The sequence below is a fragment of the Bufo gargarizans genome, chromosome 1 (genome assembly GCF_014858855.1).
Source record: "Bufo gargarizans isolate SCDJY-AF-19 chromosome 1, ASM1485885v1, whole genome shotgun sequence".
Lineage (NCBI taxonomy): Eukaryota > Metazoa > Chordata > Amphibia > Anura > Bufonidae > Bufo > Bufo gargarizans.
Window position 1 is genome coordinate 460,456,558 of NC_058080.1, and position 21,644 is coordinate 460,478,201.

General features: G+C 48.6%; 1 protein-coding gene across 1 annotated transcript in view; it reads left to right on the plus strand.

The window, feature by feature from the left end:
- Positions 1-21,644, plus strand: part of LOC122927839 (transmembrane channel-like protein 1) — a 112,602-nt gene that overhangs the window by 58,883 nt on the left and 32,075 nt on the right. Inside the window, exon 12 of the mRNA XM_044280113.1 lies at positions 13,685-13,813. Within this exon, the coding sequence (XP_044136048.1) occupies positions 13,685-13,813 (129 nt within the window). The remainder of the gene's footprint in view (positions 1-13,684; positions 13,814-21,644) is intronic.

A 21,644-nucleotide genomic window follows, 5' to 3' on the forward strand; every position in this document is an offset into this window, starting at 1 on the left:
TGCTATAAAGTGCACCATTTTACTAAAACGATCAATTACCACCAGAATAACTGTCTTTCCAGATGAATTAGGCAGATCAGTAATAAAATCCATAGACAAGTGAGTGGGCAACGGAAATAGAGATCCAGGAGGTCAAGTATGTGTCAGCTTAGCGCGTGCACAGATACTACAGGCCGACACATAATCCTCAACACACTTACGCAACACCGGCCACCAGAATCTACGAGAGAAGAGGTCGACAGTGGATCTACTCCCAGAGTGTCCCGTAAGAACCGTACAGTGATGTTCCTCAAACACCTTATGATACAATTCTGATGGAACAAATTTACCAGAGGGGCAAGACTCTGGTGCGTCTCCCTGAGCCTCTAACACCTTCACCTCTAGGTTAGGGTATAGAGCGGATACCACCATCCCTTCCGACAGTATCGGACTTGGATTTTCAAAATCACCACCTCCAGGAAAACTACATGACAAGGCATCTGCTTTGATGTTCTTAAACCCAGGACGATAAGTGACTGTGAAATTGAATCTGGTGAAAAACAAAGACCATCTGGCCTGCCTCGGTTTCAGTCAATTAGCCGACTTTGGGTAAGCCAGATTTTTGTGATCTGTGAACACTATGATCGGATGAATTGCCCTTTCCAACCAATGATGCCGCTCCTCAAAAGACAACTTAATGGCCAGCAACTCTCTGTTACCCACATCGTAATTTCTCTCTGCGGCAGAGAGTTTTTTTGATAAAAATGCACATGGGCGCCATTTACCAGATAACGGGCCCTGCGATAAAACTGCTCCTACTCCCACTTCGGACGCGTCAACTTCCACAATAAAAGGTTTTGATACATCCGGCTGCACCAATATAGGGGCAAAATAGAAGCACTCAACCGTAGAAAAGGCTCGCAACGCCGAATTAGACCACACTGAGACATCCGTCCCTTTCTTAGTCATGTCAGTTAAGGGTTTCATTACTGTCGAATAGTTCTGAATACATTTTCGGTAATAGTTGGTGAACCCCAAAAACTGCATAAGAGACTTCAGATTTTCAGGTCGATCCCAGTCTAATACAGCATGGACTTTCTCTGAATCCATTCAAAAATCTGAAGATGACAGCAGGTAGCCCAAGAATTGCAACTCATGTACAGCAAAAACACACTTCTCTAGTTTAGCATACAATTTATTTTCCCTTAGGATCTGTAACACCTGTCTAACGTGATCCTGATGAGTCTCCACGTCTGGAAAATAATTTAGTATGTCATCCAAATACACAACAACAAACCTCCCCACCAGGTGATGAAAAATGTAATTCACGAAATGCTGGAAAACCGCAGGAGCATTGGTCAACCCAAAAGGCATGACCAGGTTCTCAAAGTGACACTCTGGGGTAATAAAAGCCTTCTTCCATTCATCCCCTTCCTTGATTCTGACCAGATTATATGCCCCCTTAAGTCTAACTTGGAAAACACCTTGGCATCAAGAATCTGGTTAAACAAATCAGGAATCAAAGGAAGGGGGAAAGATCACGGGCAGTAATCCGATTTAGCTCACGGAAATCCAGATATGGCCTAAGAGTGCCGTCCTTTTTTTTTTAACAAAAACCCTGCTGCCACTGGAGATTTGGAAGTTCTTATGTGTCCTTTAGCCAAACTCTTGGTAATATACTTTCTCATGGCAGTTTTTTACAGTCCATGAAGGTTATACAACCTAGACAACCTAGATTTGGGCAACTTAGCTCCCGGGAATAAGGTTGATAGGACAATCATATTCCTGATGCGGAGTTAAATCCTGGCATCCACTTCATAAAAATAAATCAAAATCATATATAAAAGAGGGTAATGTTTTAGTGGTTAAAGCAGAAAAAGATGTATTTAGAGAATTGTCAAAGCAATATTCACCTCAAACCAGAATCTGTCTGGTTTGTGCCTGCTTAACCACGGTAAACCCAGAACCAACGGAGCAGGGAGACCCTCCAACACAAAAAATGAGATGAATTCCTGATGAAAGTCACTCATTATTAATCGGATGTCATGCACCATCTGAGATAAACACTTCTGAGTTAGAGGTGCAGAATCAATAGCAAAAATGGAAATGTTTTTCTGGAATGCACTTGGAGACAACCCGTGCATATGGACAAACTGAGCATCAATCAGGTTCACCCCTGCCCCACTGTCGATAAACACCTCAATCCCCACAGTCTTGGACTCTAGCGCCACCTCAGCAGTCAGGAGAAATCGGGTACTACCAGGCAAAGACAAATGCACATTTTCTGACTACTCTCCCAGCCCCCCAAGAGTCAGATGGGAATTAAACGTCCTTTTTTTTTCTTTTTTAAGGCTGAATGCTTGGACATACATTGGTAAAATGTCCTTTCTGGTCGCAGAAAAAACAAACTCCCTTCCTACGACCAGAATGCTTAAAAGTGGATCCCGGAGTAGCTCCCCCTAACTGCATAGGTTCATCCCCAGATATAAACCCAGGAGTATCTTCACCCAAAGTGTCATAGGAAGATGATACGTTATATAATAGTACATCCTGAGAGTGGGGGCCCCTAGATCTCTCTCTCAGGCGTCTATCAATTCGTACTGCAAGAGACATAGCGGCTTCCAGAGACTCAGGATTCTCATGAAAGGCCAAAGTGTCCTTCAGCCTCTCTGATAATCCCTGACAAAACTGACTACGGAGAGCCAGATCGTTTCACTCAGTATCCATAGCCCACCTCCTAAGCTCAGAGCAATAGATCTCAGCAGAATGCTTTCTCTGACAAAAGCCAAGTAGCTTGGTCTCGGCCTGGGAGGTCCGATCCGGGTCATCATAAATGAGACCCAGAGCTTTGAATTCATCCACTGACCGGAGAGACTGCGATCCAGTCGGCAGAGAAAAAGTCTATGACTGAGTGTCCCCTTAAGTAAAAAAAATAACCACACCAAATCTCTGATTCTCATCCCCAGATGAGTGTGGGCATAGCCTAAAATACACTTTGCGTGCCTCCCTAAACAAAATGAAATGATCACTTCCCACACAGAATCTGTCCGGGAGGGCAACTTTAGGCTCGGCCTGTTAACAACCACCTGTGGTCTCTGGATCTGCGAGACGGTCGTGCGGAGGTCAGCTACCTCAAAAGAGAGCCTGTGCAGCAATAGGATCCATGGCTGTACTGAAACAAGCAAAAATGACGGTTTTGGAGGATTATAATGTCACGCTCATGTGTGGGAGGAAAATACCACACCGAGCATAGGAGGGAAAGGGATACCTGAAACTAGGGAAGATAGATGGGCACCTCCTAGAGAAAACCCTAACTCCAATCCTGACAGACTACCAGTATGAATAGGCCCCAAAGGTAGGCAAGTTCATACACCAGATACCTAGAATCCTATATTACCCTATAGGACCCTGGAACTAATGTCAAGACTGAGTCTACCTGTTCCTTCAAAGGGAAGGACGAACAGAAGTCTTCCTCAGGCATAATGACAAACAACAGGGAAAGGCAACACACACATATATAAACAAAATACAAAAGGTAAAGAAAACACTTATCTTTAATGAAGCTTTGGTAGCACCAGGAACTCAGCCGAGAACCAAACACAAGCTAACCACAAGTCCAAAAGACGCTATAAACCGCAAAGCATAGTGGGAGAAACAACAATAAATGGAGAAGGTGAAATGACCACAATAGCCACACCTGGGGAAAGAAGGTGTGGCAAGCACCAGAAACAACACAGATGCCATTTGATTCAAAAAGAAAACATGTCAGATTAAACCACGTGTTGCCAGTCTCACAGATCTTCTGCCACCCGTCGCGGGAACATCTGTATGTCTCGGTACGTCCGTGACAGTTTCATAGGCGTTTCTCTCCAGTTTTGGTGCATTTTTTTAAAGGGTTAGTATTTACCCCCCTTCCAAATGCAACATTATGTACTTGTGGCCAACCCCCACAAAAACTAGTGTGAAGGAAGCCCTAGAAAAGTGACATAAAACAATGTCAGGTCCAACTACATCCCATTAATAGACATTAATTTGGGAGAGGGGAGTTTAAAATGTTGTTATGAGGACCTATGATTTCTATGTATGCCTCAGAAGAAGCCATTCATTTATTAAGTAGAAAGCCTGAAAATGGGGCTAATTTTGATGTAAATGTATCTTAGCGCATAAATTGTGGGATCTCAGATGTTTACAGTGGCCAAACACATTGGATGGAAGCCAACAGAGCCTTACACATTTGGTGGGGATTACCAACTACCTAAGGTTGAGTTCACACTTCAGTTATTTCCTTCAGTAATTGTGAGGCAAAACCTGTAGTGAAGCATAGACAGAGATAAATTATAATGGAAAGATCTGTACCTGTTCTGTGTTTTTGATCCATGCCTAGTTTTGGCTCACAATAACTGATGGAAATAACTGAGCTAATACGTGAAGTATAAAACTCAGCCTTAGGCCTCATGCACACGACAGTTTTTTTTCACGGTCCGCAAAAACAGGGTCCGTAGGTCCGTGATCCGTGACCGTTTTTTCGTCCGTGGGTCTTCCTTGATTTTTGGAGGATCCACGGACATGAAAAAAAAGTGGTTTTGGTGTCCGCCTGGCCGTGCGGAGCCAAACGGATCCGTCCTGAATTACAATGCAAGTCAATGGGGACGGATCCGTTTGACGTTGACACAATATGTGCCATTTCAAACGGATCCGTCCCCATTGACTTTCAATGTAAAGTCTGGAGTTCTTTTATACCATCGGATTGGAGTTTTCTCCAATCCGATGGTATATTTTAACTTGAAAAGTCCCCATCACCATGGGAACGCCTCTATGTTAGAATATACTGTCGGATATGAGTTTTCACAAAGTGAAAACTTAGATCTGAAAAAGCTTTTATGCAGACGGATCTTCGGATCCGTCTGTATGAAAGCAACCTACGGCCACGGATCACGGACACGGATGCCAATCTTGTGTGCATCCGTATTCTTTCACGGACCCATTGACTTGAATGGGTCCGTGAACCGTTGTCCGTCAAAAAAATAGGACAGGTCATATTTTTTTGACGGACAGGATACACGGATCACGGCCTCGACTGCAAAACGGTGCATTCTCCGATTTTTCCACGGACCCATTGAAAGTCAATGGGTCCGCGAAAAAAAACGGAAAACGGCACAACGGCCACGGATGCACACAACGGTCGTGTGCATGAGGCCTTAGGCCCAATGCACACGGCCGTGTTCCGTGGCCGAGAGCGGTCCGTGGTAACACGGCCTGGCATCCTGTTGAGAGCAGGAGCGCACGGCGTAATTGGTTGCTATGACGCCGTGCGCTTCATGCTGCCGCTGGACTACAGTAATACACTCGCATAGTGTATTACTGTCGTCCAGCGGCATGAAGTGCACGTGGTCATAGCAACCAATGACTCCGTGCGCTCCGGCTCTCAGGAGCATTCGGCCTCATTTGGCCTTAGGCTACATGCACACGACCGTTGTGTGTTTTGCGGTCCGCAAATTGCGGATCCGCAAAACACGGATGGCATCCATGTGCGTTCCTCAATTTGCGTAACAGCACAGACAGCCATTAATATAACTGCCTATTCTTGTCCGCAAAATGGACAAGAATAGGACAGGTTATATATTTTTTGCGGACCATGGAACGGAGGAACGGATGCAGACAGCACACGGAGTGCTGTCCGCATCTTTTGCGACCCCATTGAAGTAAACAGGTCCGCACCCGAGCCGCAACAACTGTGGCTCGGATGCGGATCAAAACAACGGTCGTGTGCATGAGGCCTTAAGTGCATGGTGTTCTTCTGACTCTCCCTAACCCTTCCTGGTAGATGCTGTGGGGAAAAAAAAATTCAGGTACACTGTATTTCAACATGTTCAGTTCTTTGTTCCCACAGGAGATAAGCTACTGCCAGAAGAGTCTGGTAGTGACTTATTCACCTCTCCCCATTAAAACTACATGCAAGCTCAGCAGAACGAGCAAATGTTTATGGGGAAGTTGAGGAGAACAGCTGTAGGCCAATTGCATATTTTATTTGGTTTTATTATTTCTATTCATCTGGAAACATACATTGTCTAAGCAGCGGTGCACAACCTGCGGCCCCCAGAGGCAAGGTTTGCGGCCCCCGTCCTGCTAGACAGAAACATAGCTGATTGTGTGATCGGCTGTGTTTTTTCCTTGACCGCCGCACAGGGAAGGATGACAGCTCCTGCCCCTGCACTGTAGCAGGAGTCTGGATGAGGACGGGTCCCTGGCTATTGGTGAGAGTAGGGGAGCCGAGGAGAAGGAATGACTTCCAGAGGGATATATGTGGCAAAAAAAATATTTTAAAAAAAGTAATAAAGTGATTATTTAAAAAAATAAAATACAAATAAAAGGAAAGAAAAGGAGACTAAAAAAAGTCAGTGTCCCCCAAACAAAGGTCTTTTTGTAGAATAAATCTATTTAAAAATAAGTTAAGAAAAAGAAAAAATAATAAAATACATAAAATAAAAAAAATAGCCAAATCAACCAAAACCATCAGTATTATCACCCCATTCACATGAAACTATACATATTATATAATGAAACGATCCAAAGAAAAATAGGGAACCGATTATAATAATTTGCAGATTTAAGGAATGAGCTATAGTTTGGATAAAAATGACTTTATAAAAAAGAATTGTACAGTTTCCTGTACAAAAAATATAAACTAAACTAAAATAAAACTAAAAAATATAATAAAAAGCTGCAAGTTATTTTCGTAGCCCAACAACTAAAAAAGTTACAAATGTTTGAACCCTGTACGCTAAACCACAAAGGGACTGGTCATTAAGGGCTTTTCAGGCCTGGTCATTAAAGGTTAACCAATAAGTGCTTTCCCCACTAGTAAGGCTTCATGCACATGACCATATCGTGTTTTGTGGTCCACAAAACACAGATGCTAGCTTTTTGTGTTCTGCAGAACTGTTTTGCGGAACGGAGCAACGGATGTGGGCAGCACAGGGAGTGCTACCTGCATCTTTTGCGGTCCCATTGAAGTAAATGGGTCCGCATCCGAGCCGCTAAAAATGCGGCTTCGATGCAGACCAAAACCATGATCGTGTGCATGAGCCCTCAGGGAAAGTGTTTACTTGTTATTGTAGGGCACCTACAGTATATCCAGGGTTGCAGGAGGCAGTAATAACCAGTGAGCGCCATCCTCTGCAGTGAAGGAAAGGGCTTTCTGGTTATTGTCTCGCTGTCTCCATCTTCCGGTCCTGGAGCACCTCTCCAGCAAATGACTGACTTCAGCGGTAAAACACTGCTTGTGGCCACATCACCACTGAAACCAGTCATTGGCTGGAGCGGAGCATGTGACTGTACCCATGGCCAGCCGGATGTGAACATCACGGGGACCAGAAGATGGAGACAGCGGCAGGGAGCAGGTAAGTATGAATCTTCTGTTTCAAGGCCATGCTTCAGGAATGTGTCAAAAATATTACACGTCACGATATTCGGGACAATTACTGAGAACAAGTCTTCATAGGAGCGCTCATTCCTGATATCTGGCCGGAATAATCGTGGCGCTCATCAGCTGATAAACAAGCGATCACTCGTTGGTAGGCTGATTTGCATGTTTTATCAGGATGAACGATGTACAATTATTGTCAGCACATCTCTCTGTGTAATCAGGTGATTTTCCTATTTCATGACGTAAAGTCATGATTTTATTAAAGACACGGAGGCGAGTATTGCTATTCTCCTTCTTTACTCTGACCAATAGCAGCAAAGAACAAATAAAAATATTGAAACATGTCATCAGCCCCTCCCCATAGTCTCTCTATAACAGGCCACACCGCCTGCAAATCCTCCTCTTTCTTTGTAAATCCGAACCGAACAGTCCAACCGAACCGCCAACCAGGAACCGGAACAGCCTGGGAACAAAAACGCCATCCATCCGGAAGCGAACAGGAACACCAGGAACAACCTTGAAGAACCTCCTGAAGCTGTCCACGTCACATGACCGGCTGGAACCGAACTGCCGACCCTCCGAACCAGGACGTAGAACAAAGGACATCACGGAACTGACCGATCTCAACCTGAAAAAAGGCGAAAACAGAACCATGATAGAAGCAAATCGGTGCATGGTATGCACAAACAAATGGTTGCGACAAACCTACTCAGGAAAGAAAACTCATAGAGTTAAATCAATATGCAAATGACATACAATCAAAATCATTCCAATATTAAACTCACATAGGGAGGGAAAGCGTAGGGTGGGCAATACTCGCCTCCGTGTCTTTAATAAAATCATGACTTTACGTCATGAAATAGGAAAATCACCTGATTTTATTACAAGACCCGGAGGCTCATATTGCGAGTTCAAAGTTAAGACAAATTTTCAATGATTGATGAGAAAGCGTGAGGACCTGGACGGAAGTAAAATTCTCTGAATGTGGACACTCTGGACCAGTCCGCCAATTTCAAAATGTCCTCCAACCTGGCGCCAGACACCGCCAAAGAGGTAGCGGATGCCCCCCTAGCGGAATGTGCCGAAAAAATGGAAGTGTCCACGCCCGCCAACTCCATGATCCACTTCATCCACCTAGCCAGCGTGGGAGTGGTCACCGGGGCAAAAGGACGAATGGTAGAGAGGAAAAGATGAGAAAACTCCCGTGATCGATGAAGGGAAGTGCGAGCTTCATACTCCTTGAGGCATTCCACCGGACAGAGAGAAGGCGAGGCCGGGAAAGCCGGATAAGCGACAGAGCGTATGTGAGACTTGGTCCTCCTGGAGATGTCAAAGGAGACCCCCTCCGGAGTATACGAGCGGGCATCATAATCCAAAGCCCGGACGTCGGACACCCGCTTGCAGGAAATTAGACAGAAAAGAGTGACGAGCTTCGCCGACAGTTGCCTTAAGGAGAGGTCTGAATTCTGAGGCCAAGAAGATAGAAAGGAAAGGACACAAGACACGTCCCAAGTAGCCGAAAATCTAGGTCTAGGAGGCCGAGACATCCGAGAGCCGCGCAATAGACGGCATACCAAAGGATGTTGCCCCGCAGGAGCACCGTCAAACCCCTGGTGGGACGCAGAAATGGCCGACCTGAAAAGGCTGATCGTGCGATAGGCCTTGCCCTGGTCGAAAAGAGAAGATAGGAAGTGCAAGATCTCCGTCACAGGTGCCGAAACGGGATCCAAGTTCCTAGCCACGCACCAGCGATCCCAAGATCCCCAGGCAGATCTGTAAGATCTTCTGGTCCCTGGGGCCCAGGCGTTCTCCAAAAGGACTCTAGCTGTTCCCGAAACTCCCGGGACCTCCCAGGGTCCCCTGAAATTCGACACGCCAACAGGCGCAGAGATCCGTCCAGGAGAAGAGGATGTAGCTGGTGATTCGGACCTCGGAGGAGAGTCTGAGATGTCGGGAGCAGGTACGGGGTCTCCATCATCATCTCCAGAAGGTGAGGAAACCACGACTGGGAAGTCCAAAACGGGACCAGCAGAACCAGATCCGCTGAATGACGGCGTACCTGAATCAGGGTCCTGGGAATCAGTTGGAAGGGGGGGAATGCGTAGAGCAGACCCCGCGACCAATCCTGTAGGAACGCGTCCACAGCTTCGGCCTCTGGGTCCGGACGCCAACTGTAGAAACGTGGCAGCTGCGTGTTCAGGCGGGAGGCAAACAGGTCGATACAGCAATGCCCCCAAAGAGACGTTAAGGACCGGAACACCGCTGGATCTAACTGCCAGTCGCTGGAGTCTGAGAGATATCGAGAGCTCCAATCTGCCCGAATGTTCTGGACGCCCGGAAGATATTCCGCCAAGACAATCAACTCCTTGTCCAGACAGTAGTCCCAGAAATCCTTCGCCAACCGAGATAGGATGGTGGAACGTGTACCGCCCATGCCATTGATGTAACGCACTGCCGACACGTTGTCCATGCGAAGTTGAATGCAGGCCTTGGCCGTGTCTCTCGTGAAACTCCTGATTGCGAACGAACCTGCCAACAGTTCCAGCGCATTGATATGGAATCCCGCTTCGTCCACTGACCAGCCGCCTCCGGTTGAGATCCCCTCGCAGTGAGCTCCCCAGCCCGACAGGCTGGCATCCGAATCCACTACGAAGTCCGGACGATGACCGAAAATGGCTTTGCCGTTCCAAGCTTGTAAATTGTGGATCCACCAGGACAACTCCTCCTTGGTTTCCTCGTCCAGGGAAATCCAATCCGCATAGGAAACCCCTTTCCGGAGGTGGAAAATCTTCAGACGCTGGAGGGCCCGGTAATGTAGTGGGGCTGGGAAGACCGCCTGGATAGATGACGCTAGAAGCCCTATGATCCTGGCCAGCTGACGCAACGGGATCTGGGAGGACGACTTGGCTCTGCACAATTCCTTCCGAATGGACCGAACCTTGGACGGTGGTAGGCTGAGAGTCCCTGCCGTGGAATCCACCAGAAACCCCAGGAACTCCATCTCGCGAGCCGGGGTGAGACAGGACTTCTCCTGATTGAGAAGGAAACCCAGCTCCAACAGGAGATCCATAGTCCAGCGAAGGTGAGTCAGCAACACCGCATGATCCTGTGCCATGATCAGGATGTCGTCCAGATAGACGATGAGGCGAACTCCCCGACTGCGTAGCCAGGCCATAGCAGGGCGCATCAGCTTGGTGAAGCACCACGGAGCTGAAGAAAGGCCGAAAGGGAGGCATGTAAACCGCCAAACCCTGTCCTTCCAAAGGAAACATAGAAGGTCCCTGGACGCGTCCTCGACAGGGACGGTAAGATAAGCGTCCTTCAGGTCCAACTTGACCATCCAATCGCCCACCTGAAGTAGGTCCCGAAGGAGATGGATGCCCTCCATCTTGAAATGGCGGTACCTGACGAACGCGTTGAGAGCGCGTAAATTGATGACGGGCCGTAGCTGGCCCCCTTTTTTTGCCACCAAGAAAATGTTGCTGATTACCGCGCCAGTGGATGCCGGAGCCGGCTCTATGGCCCCTTTGCGGAAGAGATCTGATAGCTCTGAGTCCACAAGTATGCGGCTCTCTACCGACAGCACTGCCGGGTGTGGGGGCGGAATGGATAGATGAGAAGATGTCAGCTCTATGTGGAAACCCCTGACCGTGGAGAGAATCCATTGGTCCGAGGTGATGCGCGACCAAGCTCGAGAAAAGAGCCGGAGTCTGCCCCCTACACAAACAGTCAAAGAATTGAAATGAGGCATCGGTCTTACCATAAGGTCGTCTGGAACCAGGGTTTCCTCTGTATCCTCTAGGCCTCCAGGATCCTCCCCGGGAAGGGAAAAAGGATGATGACTCTCGCCTCTGCTCCTGGAAAGCAGGTCTCTGGGAGAAGGAGCCTCTGCCCGTAGCACGGGACTGAAAATGGGCACGGCCGGACAGACGGCCCCTGAAACTGCCGGCCCTGGTAGAGACCCTACCGTGAAACACCCGCTTCATTGAACTTTGGGCCTTATCGAGTGCTGTAAAAGCACCGACGAACCGTCCTAAGTCCTTAATAAAGGACTCGCCAAACAGCAGGCCCTGGGCCTCCTTACCGGCTTCGGTAAGCGCCAAGTTGGAGAGTTTAGGCTCAACCTTGAAAAGTATGGCCTTGCGCCGTTCAATAGCCAGGGACGTGTTAACGTTTCCTGCTACGCAAATCGCGCGCTGCACCCACTCGCGCAGCTCTAGAGGGTCTACCTGCTTACCCTCGGCCTTGGCAACCTCGGCCAAGTCGAAAATCTTTGCCAGGGGGCCAAATATGTCCAGGAGCTTGTCCTGACACGCACGCAGGGCTGACTCCAGACCCTTTCTCGGATTCCACCCAGATTTGGCGAGGAATTGGGTCATTTTGGGGTCTACCGCTGGAGTCTCGCAAACCCTGTTCGGGATTATGGGTCTGGGGCATTCTGCCCTAAGCTTGTTGCGCGCCTCTTTGGAGAGGGGGCAACGCACGCGGGCCTCCAAATATTTGGAGACGTGCTCCAACGGCAACCACTCCGCAGACCGAGGGTGGTGTAGGGAATCCGGGTCAAAGAGCGGTTCCCCTGATGGGTCTGTCAAGGACACCTCTGCTGCCGAAACCATGGAGCTGCACCCGGGTAAGGGGTTATCTTCCATGACCCCTGATGGGTCCTCCTCTGCCTCCTCAAAGGCGTCATCTAAAGCCTCCTCCTCAGATCCGATCTCAGAATCGGAATCCATTTCCTGCAGTGCTCTAGCACTTTTCCAGATGCGCGTGCGTTCTGCCCGACGCGTACGGGCTCTCTTGCGCGGACCAAGCGCGCCAACATTGGTGGAAACATCATCACCCTTACTATTCCTTTTTCTGGAGGCAGAAATCACTGGCCCGGTGGGTGGGGACACCATGACGGGCTGTGGGGTTTGAGAGGTAGCTGGATGGGCCGCAAGGGCCTGGGCAATAGTCTGGGAGATGACGGAAGTCATAGATCCCATGGCTGCAGCAATGGCGCTAGATATGGACGCCTGAAAATCCGTATCATGACCGCCAGGGATCGGGGCATGGCCATCTTCCCCTGAAGGGGTTAATTCCATTAGAGGAAGATCCTCCTCTGCAGGGCCCTGGGCAGCATGCACATTCTTAGGCATGATGGCACTATTAATGCTGGCAAAAATATATAAGCTAACTGCAGTATTAATGATAGAGGACACTAGATGGGGAAGGCTGGCAGAGGGGATTTGCCCCAAGACCAGTAGAGGGATAGAAATCGCTAAGAAAAAACCTGCAAGAAAGACCGAGGACGGCAGCAATGCGGCCGGAGCTCCGATAGCGATGACGTCACAAACGGAAGCGGAAGTGCCCGAGATCTCGCGAGATCTCGGGCGCGCCTGCCAGGAAGAGCCGAGGGAGACGCCGCAGCCGCGCTGAGGTAAGCGGCGGGAAAGAGACCCGCCAGAAAGGGAGGAGGAGCAGAAGAAGGGCACAGATAGGCGCAGTAAGCGCGGGGGTATGAACGGAAACGCAACTAAAGGGGAGCGCAAGAGTAACCTCCTAAATGCCAGCAGGCGAGGAGGTAATAAGGGAAAACCCAAGTTCACACAAACAGAAACCCAAAAGAGCACATAGATATATATATACAGCAATAAATATAGCAATAAATGGCCCCAAATCGCCCCAAAAAGGGGGGGGGGGAAACCAAAACAAGATAAACCAAAGCCAAACAGTATCACTATAAATACATGTGAGTCATAATGACATGAACAGAAAATTCTCAATACTTATCTCTGCGGTCAGCAGCAAAGAAAGAGGAGGATTTGCAGGCGGTGTGGCCTGTTATAGAGAGACTATGGGGAGGGGCTGATGACATGTTTCAATATTTTTATTTGTTCTTTGCTGCTATTGGTCAGAGTAAAGAAGGAGAATAGCAATATGAGCCTCCGGGTCTTGTAATAAAATCAGGAATGTGCTGCCAATAATCAACAGAACTGAATGAGGGAGCAGTTACTGTGCTAGCGATCATTCCTCCGCATTCACTTTGCAGCGGCCTGTTTAATAGGTTGATGCAAACAAGTGCTGATTAACTTTTAATTTTTTTTGTGGCCCCTTGAAATAGAGCAATGTGACAATGCGGCCCCCAGTCCAAAAAAGGTTGTGCACCCCTGTCTTATAGTGTTATAGAGCATTGACTAGGACCTTGTACTTACAAATTTATCGCTGGGTATTATATTCTTTCTTTTAACAGATAATTATGTAAATGATGTAATCTTCACATTTTGCTTCCTTTTCTAGGAATTTGTACGACTAACTGTAAATGATATCATGACGACATATGTCACTATATTAACTGGTGACTTCCTACAAGCGGTTTTTGTACGTTTTTTTAATTATTGTTGGTGCTGGGATCTGGAGTATGGATGGGTATGTAACACTATTTACATCATCTGCTCCTTTGACTATCAGTTATATGTTTGCTGTAAGAGAATAATGAATTTTGATGCTTTAACCTTTAGAGGACCCGTCAATTTTCTGGTTTTGCGTTTGAGTTTTTTTTCCTGCCTTCCATAACTTTGTTTTATTTTTCCATTCACATTCTTGCGAGGCAAGTTGTACTTTCTAATGGCACCATTTAATATTGCATCTGAGCTGGAAAAAATCCAAATGGAGTGGAATCGGGAAAAAAAACGCAATTTCCCCCACAGTTTTATGGGTTTTGCTTTTTTTGGTGGAGTTGAAGTGACGAAAAAATGGCAAATTAACAATTTTAATTTTTTACCATTATGCTATTCGCCTTATGAGATAAATGTTTTTACATTTTAATAGTACAGGCGCTGGAATTTTCTTTTACTTTTTTTATTTTTTACCTTCAGTGATATTTACAAGAAATGATTAGACTGCCAATTGTATTATGTAATGGATATTTATTCACTACAGAACACAACATCAGTTGGCCAAACAAGGACTTTCAGTTTATTACACACTCAATAATTCCAATAAACTCATCCATAAATATGTTGCATATTGCATTTAGAAAGTAACTTTTTTTTATCAAAAAGTTTATGATTTTTAGGTCTCAGGAAATGAGGTGTAGGTGCTTGATTAATATGGTCATCATTAGAGTTGAGCGAACACCTGGATGTTCGGGTTCGAGAAGTTCGGCCGAACTTCCCGGAAATGTTCGGGTTCGGGATCCGAACCCGATCCGAACTTCGTCCCGAACCCGAACCCCATTGAAGTCAATGGGGACCCGAACTTTTCGGCACTAAAACGGCTGTAAAACAGCCCAGGAAAGGGCTAGAGGGCTGCAAAAGGCAGCAACATGTAGGTAAATCCCCTGCAAACAAATGTGGATAGGGAAATGAATTAAAATAAAAATTAAATAAATAAAAATTAACCAAAATCAATTGGAGAGAGGTCCCATAGCAGAGAATCTGGCTTCCCGTCACCCACCACTGGAACAGTCCATTCTCAGATATTTAGGCCCCGGCACCCAGGCAGAGGAGAGAGGTCCCGTAACAGACAATCTGGCTTCATGTCAGCAGAGAATTAGTCTGCATGTCATAGCAGAGAATCAGGCTTCACGTCACCCACCACTGTAAGAGTCCATTTTCATAAATTTAGGCCCAGCACCCAGGCAGAGGAGAGAGGTCCCGTAACAGACAATCTGGCTTCATGTCAGCAGAGAATCAGTCTGCATGTCATAGCAGAGAATCAGGCTTCACGTCAGCCACCAGTGCAACAGTCCATTGGCATATATTTAGGCCCAGCACACAGGCAGAGGAGAGAGGTCCCGTAACAGAGGATCTGGCTTCATGTCAGCAGAGAATTAGTCTGCATGTCATAGCAGAGAATGAGGCTCCACGTCAGCCACCACTGCAACAGTCCATTGGCATATATTTAGGCCCAGCACCCAGGCAGAGGAGAGAGGTCCCGTAACAGACAATCTGGCTTCATGTCAGCAGAGAATCAGTCTTCATGTCATAGCAGAGAATCAGGCTTCACGTCACCCACCACTGTAAGAGTCCATTTTTTAAATTTAGGCCCAGCACCCAGGCAGAGGAGAGAGGTCCCGTAACAGAGGATCTGGCTTCATGTCAGCAGAGAATCAGTCTTCATGTCATAGCAGAGAATCAGGCTTCACGTCAGCCACCAGTGCAACAGTCCATTGGCATATATTTAGGCCCAGCACACAGGCAGAGGAGAGAGGTCCCATAACAGACAATCTGGCTTCACGTCAGCAGAGAATTAGTCTGCATGTCATAGCAGAGAATGAGGCTTCACGTCAGCCACCACTGCAACAGTCCATTGGCATATATTTAGGCCCAGCACACAGGCAGAGGAGAGAGGTCCCGTAACAGACAATCTGGCTTCACGTCAGCAGAGAATTAGTCTGCATGTCATAGCAGAGAATGAGGCTTCACGTCAGCCACCACTGCAACAGTCCATTGGCATATATTTAGGCCCAGCACACAGGCAGAGGAGAGAGGTCCCGTAACAGACAATCTGGCTTCATGTCAGCAGAGAATTAGTCTGCATGTCATAGCAGAGATGAAGGCTTCACGTCAGCCACCACTGCAACAGTCCACTGGCATATATTTAGGCCCAGCACCCAGGCAGAGGAGAGAGGTCCCGTAACAGACAATCTGGCTTCATGTCAGCAGAGAATTAGTCTGCATGTCATAGCAGAGAATCAGGCTTCACGTCAGCCACCAGTGCAACAGTCCATTGGCATATATTTAGGCCCAGCACACAGGCAGAGGAGAGAGGTCCCGTAACAGACAATCTGGCTTCATGTCAGCAGAGAATTAGTCTGCATGTCATAGCAGAGAATGAGGCTTCACGTCAGCCACCAATGCAACAGTCCATTGTCAGATATTTAGGCCCAGCACCCAGGCAGAGGAGAGAGGTCCCGTAACAGAGGATCTGGCTTCATGTCAGCAGAGAATCAGTCTTCATGTCATAGCAGAGAATGAGGCTTCACGTCAGCCACCACTGCAACAGTCCATTGGCATATATTTAGGCCCAGCACCCAGGCAGAGGAGAGAGGTCCCGTAACAGACAATCTGGCTTCATGTCAGCAGAGAATTAGTCTGCATGTCATAGCAGAGAATCAGGCTTCACGTCAGCCACCAGTGCAACAGTCCATTGGCATATATTTAGGCCCAGCACACAGGCAGAGGAGAGAGGTCCCGTAACAGACAATCTGGCTTCACGTCAGCAGAGAATTAGTCTGCATGTCATAGCAGAGAATGAGGCTTCACGTCAGCCACCACTGCAACAGTCCATTGGCATATATTTAGGCCCAGCACACAGGCAGAGGAGAGAGGTCCCGTAACAGAGGATCTGTCTTCATGTCAGCAGAGAATTAGTCTGCATGTCATAGCAGAGAATCAGGCTTCACGTCAGCCACCACTGCAACAGTCCATTTTCATAAATTTAGGCCCAGCACCCAGGCAGAGGAGAGGGGTCCCGTAACAGACAATCTGGCTTCATGTCAGCAGAGAATCAGTCTTCATGTCATAGCAGAGAATCAGGCTTCACGTCACCCACCACTGTAAGAGTCCATTTTCATAAATTTAGGCCCAGCACCCAGGCAGAGGAGAGAGGTCCCGTAACAGACAATCTGGCTTCATGTCAGCAGAGAATTAGTCTGCATGTCATAGCAGAGAATGAGGCTTCACGTCAGCCACCAATGCAACAGTCCATTGTCAGATATTTAGGCCCAGCACCCAGGCAGAGGAGAGAGGTCCCGTAATCGAGGATCTGGCTTCATGTCAGCAGAGAATCAGTCTTCATGTCATAGCAGAGAATCAGGCTTCACGTCACCCACCACTGTAAGAGTCCATTTTCATAAATTTAGGCCCAGCACCCAGGCAGAGGAGAGAGGTCCCGTAACAGACAATCTGGCTTCATGTCAGCAGAGAATTAGTCTGCATGTCATAGCAGAGAATGAGGCTTCACGTCAGCCACCACTGCAACAGTCCATTGGCATATATTTAGGCCCAGCACACAGGCAGAGGAGAGAGGTCCCGTAACAGAGGATCTGGCTTCATGTCAGCAGAGAATCAGTCTGCATGTCATAGCAGAAAATCAGGCTTCACGTCAGCCACCACTGCAACAGTCCATTGTCAGATATTTAGGCCCAGCACCCAGGCAGAGGAGAGAGGTCCCGTAACAGAGAATCTGTCTTCATGTCAGCAGAGAATTAGTCTGCATGTCATAGCAGAGAATCAGGCTTCACGTCACCCAACATTGGAACAGTCCATTGGCATATATTTAGGCCCCGGCACCCAGACAGAGGAGAGGTTCATTCAACTTTGGGTAGCCTCGCAATATAATGGTAAAATTAAAATAAAAATAGGATTGAATGAGGAAGTGCCCTGGAGTCCAATAATATATGGTTAAGGGGAGGTAGTTAATGTCTAATCTGGACAAGGGACGGACAGGTCCTGTGGGATCCATGCCTGGTTCATTTTTATGAACGTCAGCTTGTCCACATTGGCTGTAGACAGGCGGCTGCGTTTGTCTGTAATGACGCCCCCTGCCGTGCTGAATACACGTTCAGACAAAACGCTGGCCGCCGGGCAGGCCAGCACCTCCAAGGCATAAAAGGCTAGCTCTGGCCACGTGGACAATTTAGAGACCCAGAAGTTGAATGGGGCCGAACCATCAGGGGGGTGTGCACACGTACTGTTCCACCATGTTAGTGAAATGTTGCCTCCTGCTAACACGTTGCGTATCAGGTGGTGGTGCAGTTAGCTGTGGCGTGTTGACAAAAGTTTTCCACATCTCTGCCATGCTAACCCTGCCCTCAGAGGAGCTGGCCGTGACACAGCTGCCTTGGCGACCTCTTGCTCCTCCTCTGCCTTGGGCTTCCACTTGTTCCCCTGTGACATTTGGGAATGCTCTCAGTAGCGCGTCTACCAACGTGCGCTTGTACTCGCGCATCTTCCTATCACGCTCCAGTGCAGGAAGTAAGGTGGGCACATTGTCTTTGTAGCGTGGATCCAGCAGGGTGGCAACCCATTAGTCCGCACAGGTTAAAATGTGGGCAACTCTGCTGTCGTTGCGCAGGCACTGCAGCATGTAGTCGCTCATGTGTGCCAGGCTGCCCAGGGGTAAGGACAAGCTGTCCTCTGTGGGAGGCGTATCGTCATTGTCCTGCCTTTCCCCCCAGCCACGCACCAGTGATGGACCCGAGCTGCGTTGGGTGCCACCCCGCTGTGACCATGCTTCATCCTCATCCTCCTCCACCTCCTCCTCATCCTCGTCCTCCTCGTCCTCCAGTAGTGGGCCCTGGCTGGCCACATTTGTACCTGGCCTCTGCTGTTCCCAAAAACCTCCCTCTGAGTCACTTCGAAGAGACTGGCCTGAAAGTGCTAAAAATGACCCCTCTTCCTCCTCCTCCTCCTCCTCCTCCTGGGCCACCTCCTCTTCCATCATCGCCCTAAGTATTTTCTCAAGGAGACATAGAAGTGGTATTGTAACGCTGATAATGGCGTCATCGCCACTGGCCATATTGGTGGAGTACTCGAAACAGCGCAACAGGGCACACAGGTCTCGCATGGAGGCCCAGTCATTGGTGGTGAAGTGGTGCTGTTCTGTAGTGCGACTGACCCGTGCGTGCTGCAGCTGAAACTCCACTATGGCCTGCTGCTGCTCGCACAGTCTGTCCAGCATGTGCAAGGTGGAGTTCCACCTGGTGGGCATGTCACATATGAGGCGGTGAGCGGGAAGGCCGAAGTTACGGTGTAGCGCAGACAGGCGAGCAGCAGCAGGATGTGAACGCCGGAAGCGCGAACAGACGGCCCGCACTTTATGCAGCAGCTCTGACATGTCGGGGTAGTTGTGAATGAACTTCTGCACCACCAAATTCAGCACATGCGCCAAGCAAGGGATGTGCGTCAAATTGGCTAGTCCCAGAGCTGCAACGAGATTTCGCCCATTATCACACACCACCAGGCCGGGCTTGAGGCTCACCGGCAGCAACCACTCGTCGGTCTGTTGTTCTATACCCCGCCACAACTCCTGTGCGGTGTGGGGCCTGTCCCCCAAACATATGTGTTTCAGAATGGCCTGCTGACGTTTACCCCGGGCTGTGCTGAAGTTGGTGGTGAAGGTGTGTGGCTGACTGGATGAGCAGGTGGAAGAAGAGGAGGAGGAAGCCGAGAAGGTGGAGGTGGCAACAGGAGGCAAAGAATGTTGCCCTGCGATCCTTGGCGGCGGAAGGACGTGCGCTAAACAGCTCTACGCCTGGGGCCCAGCTACCACTACATTTACCCAGTGTGCAGTTAGGGAGATATAGCGTCCCTGGCCGTGCTTACTGGTCCACGTATCTGTGGTTAGGTGGACCTTGCTACAGATGGCGTTGCGCAGTGCACACTTGATTTTATCGGATACTTGGTTGTGCAGGGAAGGCACGGCTCTCTTGGAGAAGTAGTGGCGGCTGGGAACAACATACTGTGGGACAGCAAGCGACATGAGCTGTTTGAAGCTGTCTGTGTCCACCAGCCTAAATGACAGCATTTCATAGGCCAGTAGTTTAGAAATGCTGGCATTCAGGGCCAGGGATCGAGGGTGGCTAGGTGGGAATTTACGCTTTCTCTCAAATGTTTGTGAGATGGAGAGCTGAACGCTGCCGTGTGACATGGTTGAGACGCTTGGTGACGGAGGTGGTGGTGGTGTTGGTGGTACATCCCCTGTTTGCTGGGCGGCAGGTGCCAACGTTCCTCCAGAGGCAGAGGAAGAGGCCGAGGCGGCAGCAGCAGAAGAGGTAGCAGGGGGAGCCTGAGTGACTTCCTTGTTTTTAAGGTGTTTACTCCACTGCAGTTAATGCTTTGCATGCAGGTGCCTGGTCATGCAGGTTGTGCTCAGGTTCAGAACGTTAATGCCTCGCTTCAGGCTCTGATGGCACAGCGTGCAAACCACTCGGGTCTTGTCGTCAGCACATTGTTTGAAGAAGTGCCATGCCAGGGAACTCCTTGAAGCTGCCTTTGGGGTGCTCGGTCAGTAGCAGGCAGAGTCTCTTGGCGGCGGGTGTTCTGCTTTTGCCCACTGCTCCCTCTTTTGCTACGCTGTTGGCTCGGTCTCACCACTGCCTCTTCCTCCGAACTGTGAAAGTCAGTGGCACGACCTTCATTCCATGTGGGGTCTAAGACCTCATTGTCCCCTGCATCGTCTTCCACCCAGTCTTGATCCCTGACCTCCTGTTCAGTCTGCACACTGCAGAAAGACGCAGCAGTTGGCACCTGTGTTTCGTCATCATCAGAGACATGCTGAGGTGGTATTCCCATGTCCTCATCATCAGGAAACATAAGTGGTTGTGCGTCAGTGCAGTCAATGTCTTCCACCGCTGGGGAAGGGCTAGGTGGATGCCCTTGGGAAACCCTGCCAGCGGAGTCTTCAAACAGCATAAGAGACTGCTGCATAACTTGAGGCTGAGACAGTTTCCCTGGTATGCATGGGGGTGATGTGACAGACTGATGGGGTTGGTTTTCAGGCGCCATCTGTGCGCTTTCTGCAGAAGACTGGGTGGGAGATAATGTGAACGTGCTGGATCCACTGTCGGCCACCCAATTGACTAATGCCTGTACCTGCTCAGGCCTTACCATCCTTAGAACGGCATTGGGCCCCACCATATATCGCTGTAAATTCTGGCGGCTACTGGGACCTGAGGTAGTTGGTACACTAGGACGTGTGGATGTGGCAGAACGGCCACGTCCTCTCCCAGCACCAGAGGGTCCACTAACACCACCACGACCATGTCCACGTCCGCGTCCCTTACTAGATATTTTCCTCAACAACAAAAATATTATTTGGCCCAATGTATTGTATTCAAAATCAGCGGGATATAAATTTGAGGCCTAGTATTTAGGCGCTGGGTGACCGGTATGGATTTAGTGACAGAATTAGACTTGGAAATGCACAGTAGCGTGTGTGTGAAGTTATTCTGAATGACCCTATGTGCACCTTGAATATTATATACCCTTTTAGAGATAGATTTCAAATAGCTCTGATATAGCAGGAACCACTAAATTATGAAATTGCTAAATTGGGAATTGTATTTCAACCCAGAACAAAAAATGTGCTTTGACGGACACTAAATAACTTTCCCATCCACAACAGGACAGCGGTAACGAGAGATTTAGCGGGATATAAATTTGAGGCCTAGTATTTAGGCGCTGGGTGACCGGTATGGATTTAGTGACAGAATTAGACTTGGAAATGCACAGTAGCGTGTGTGTGAAGTTAT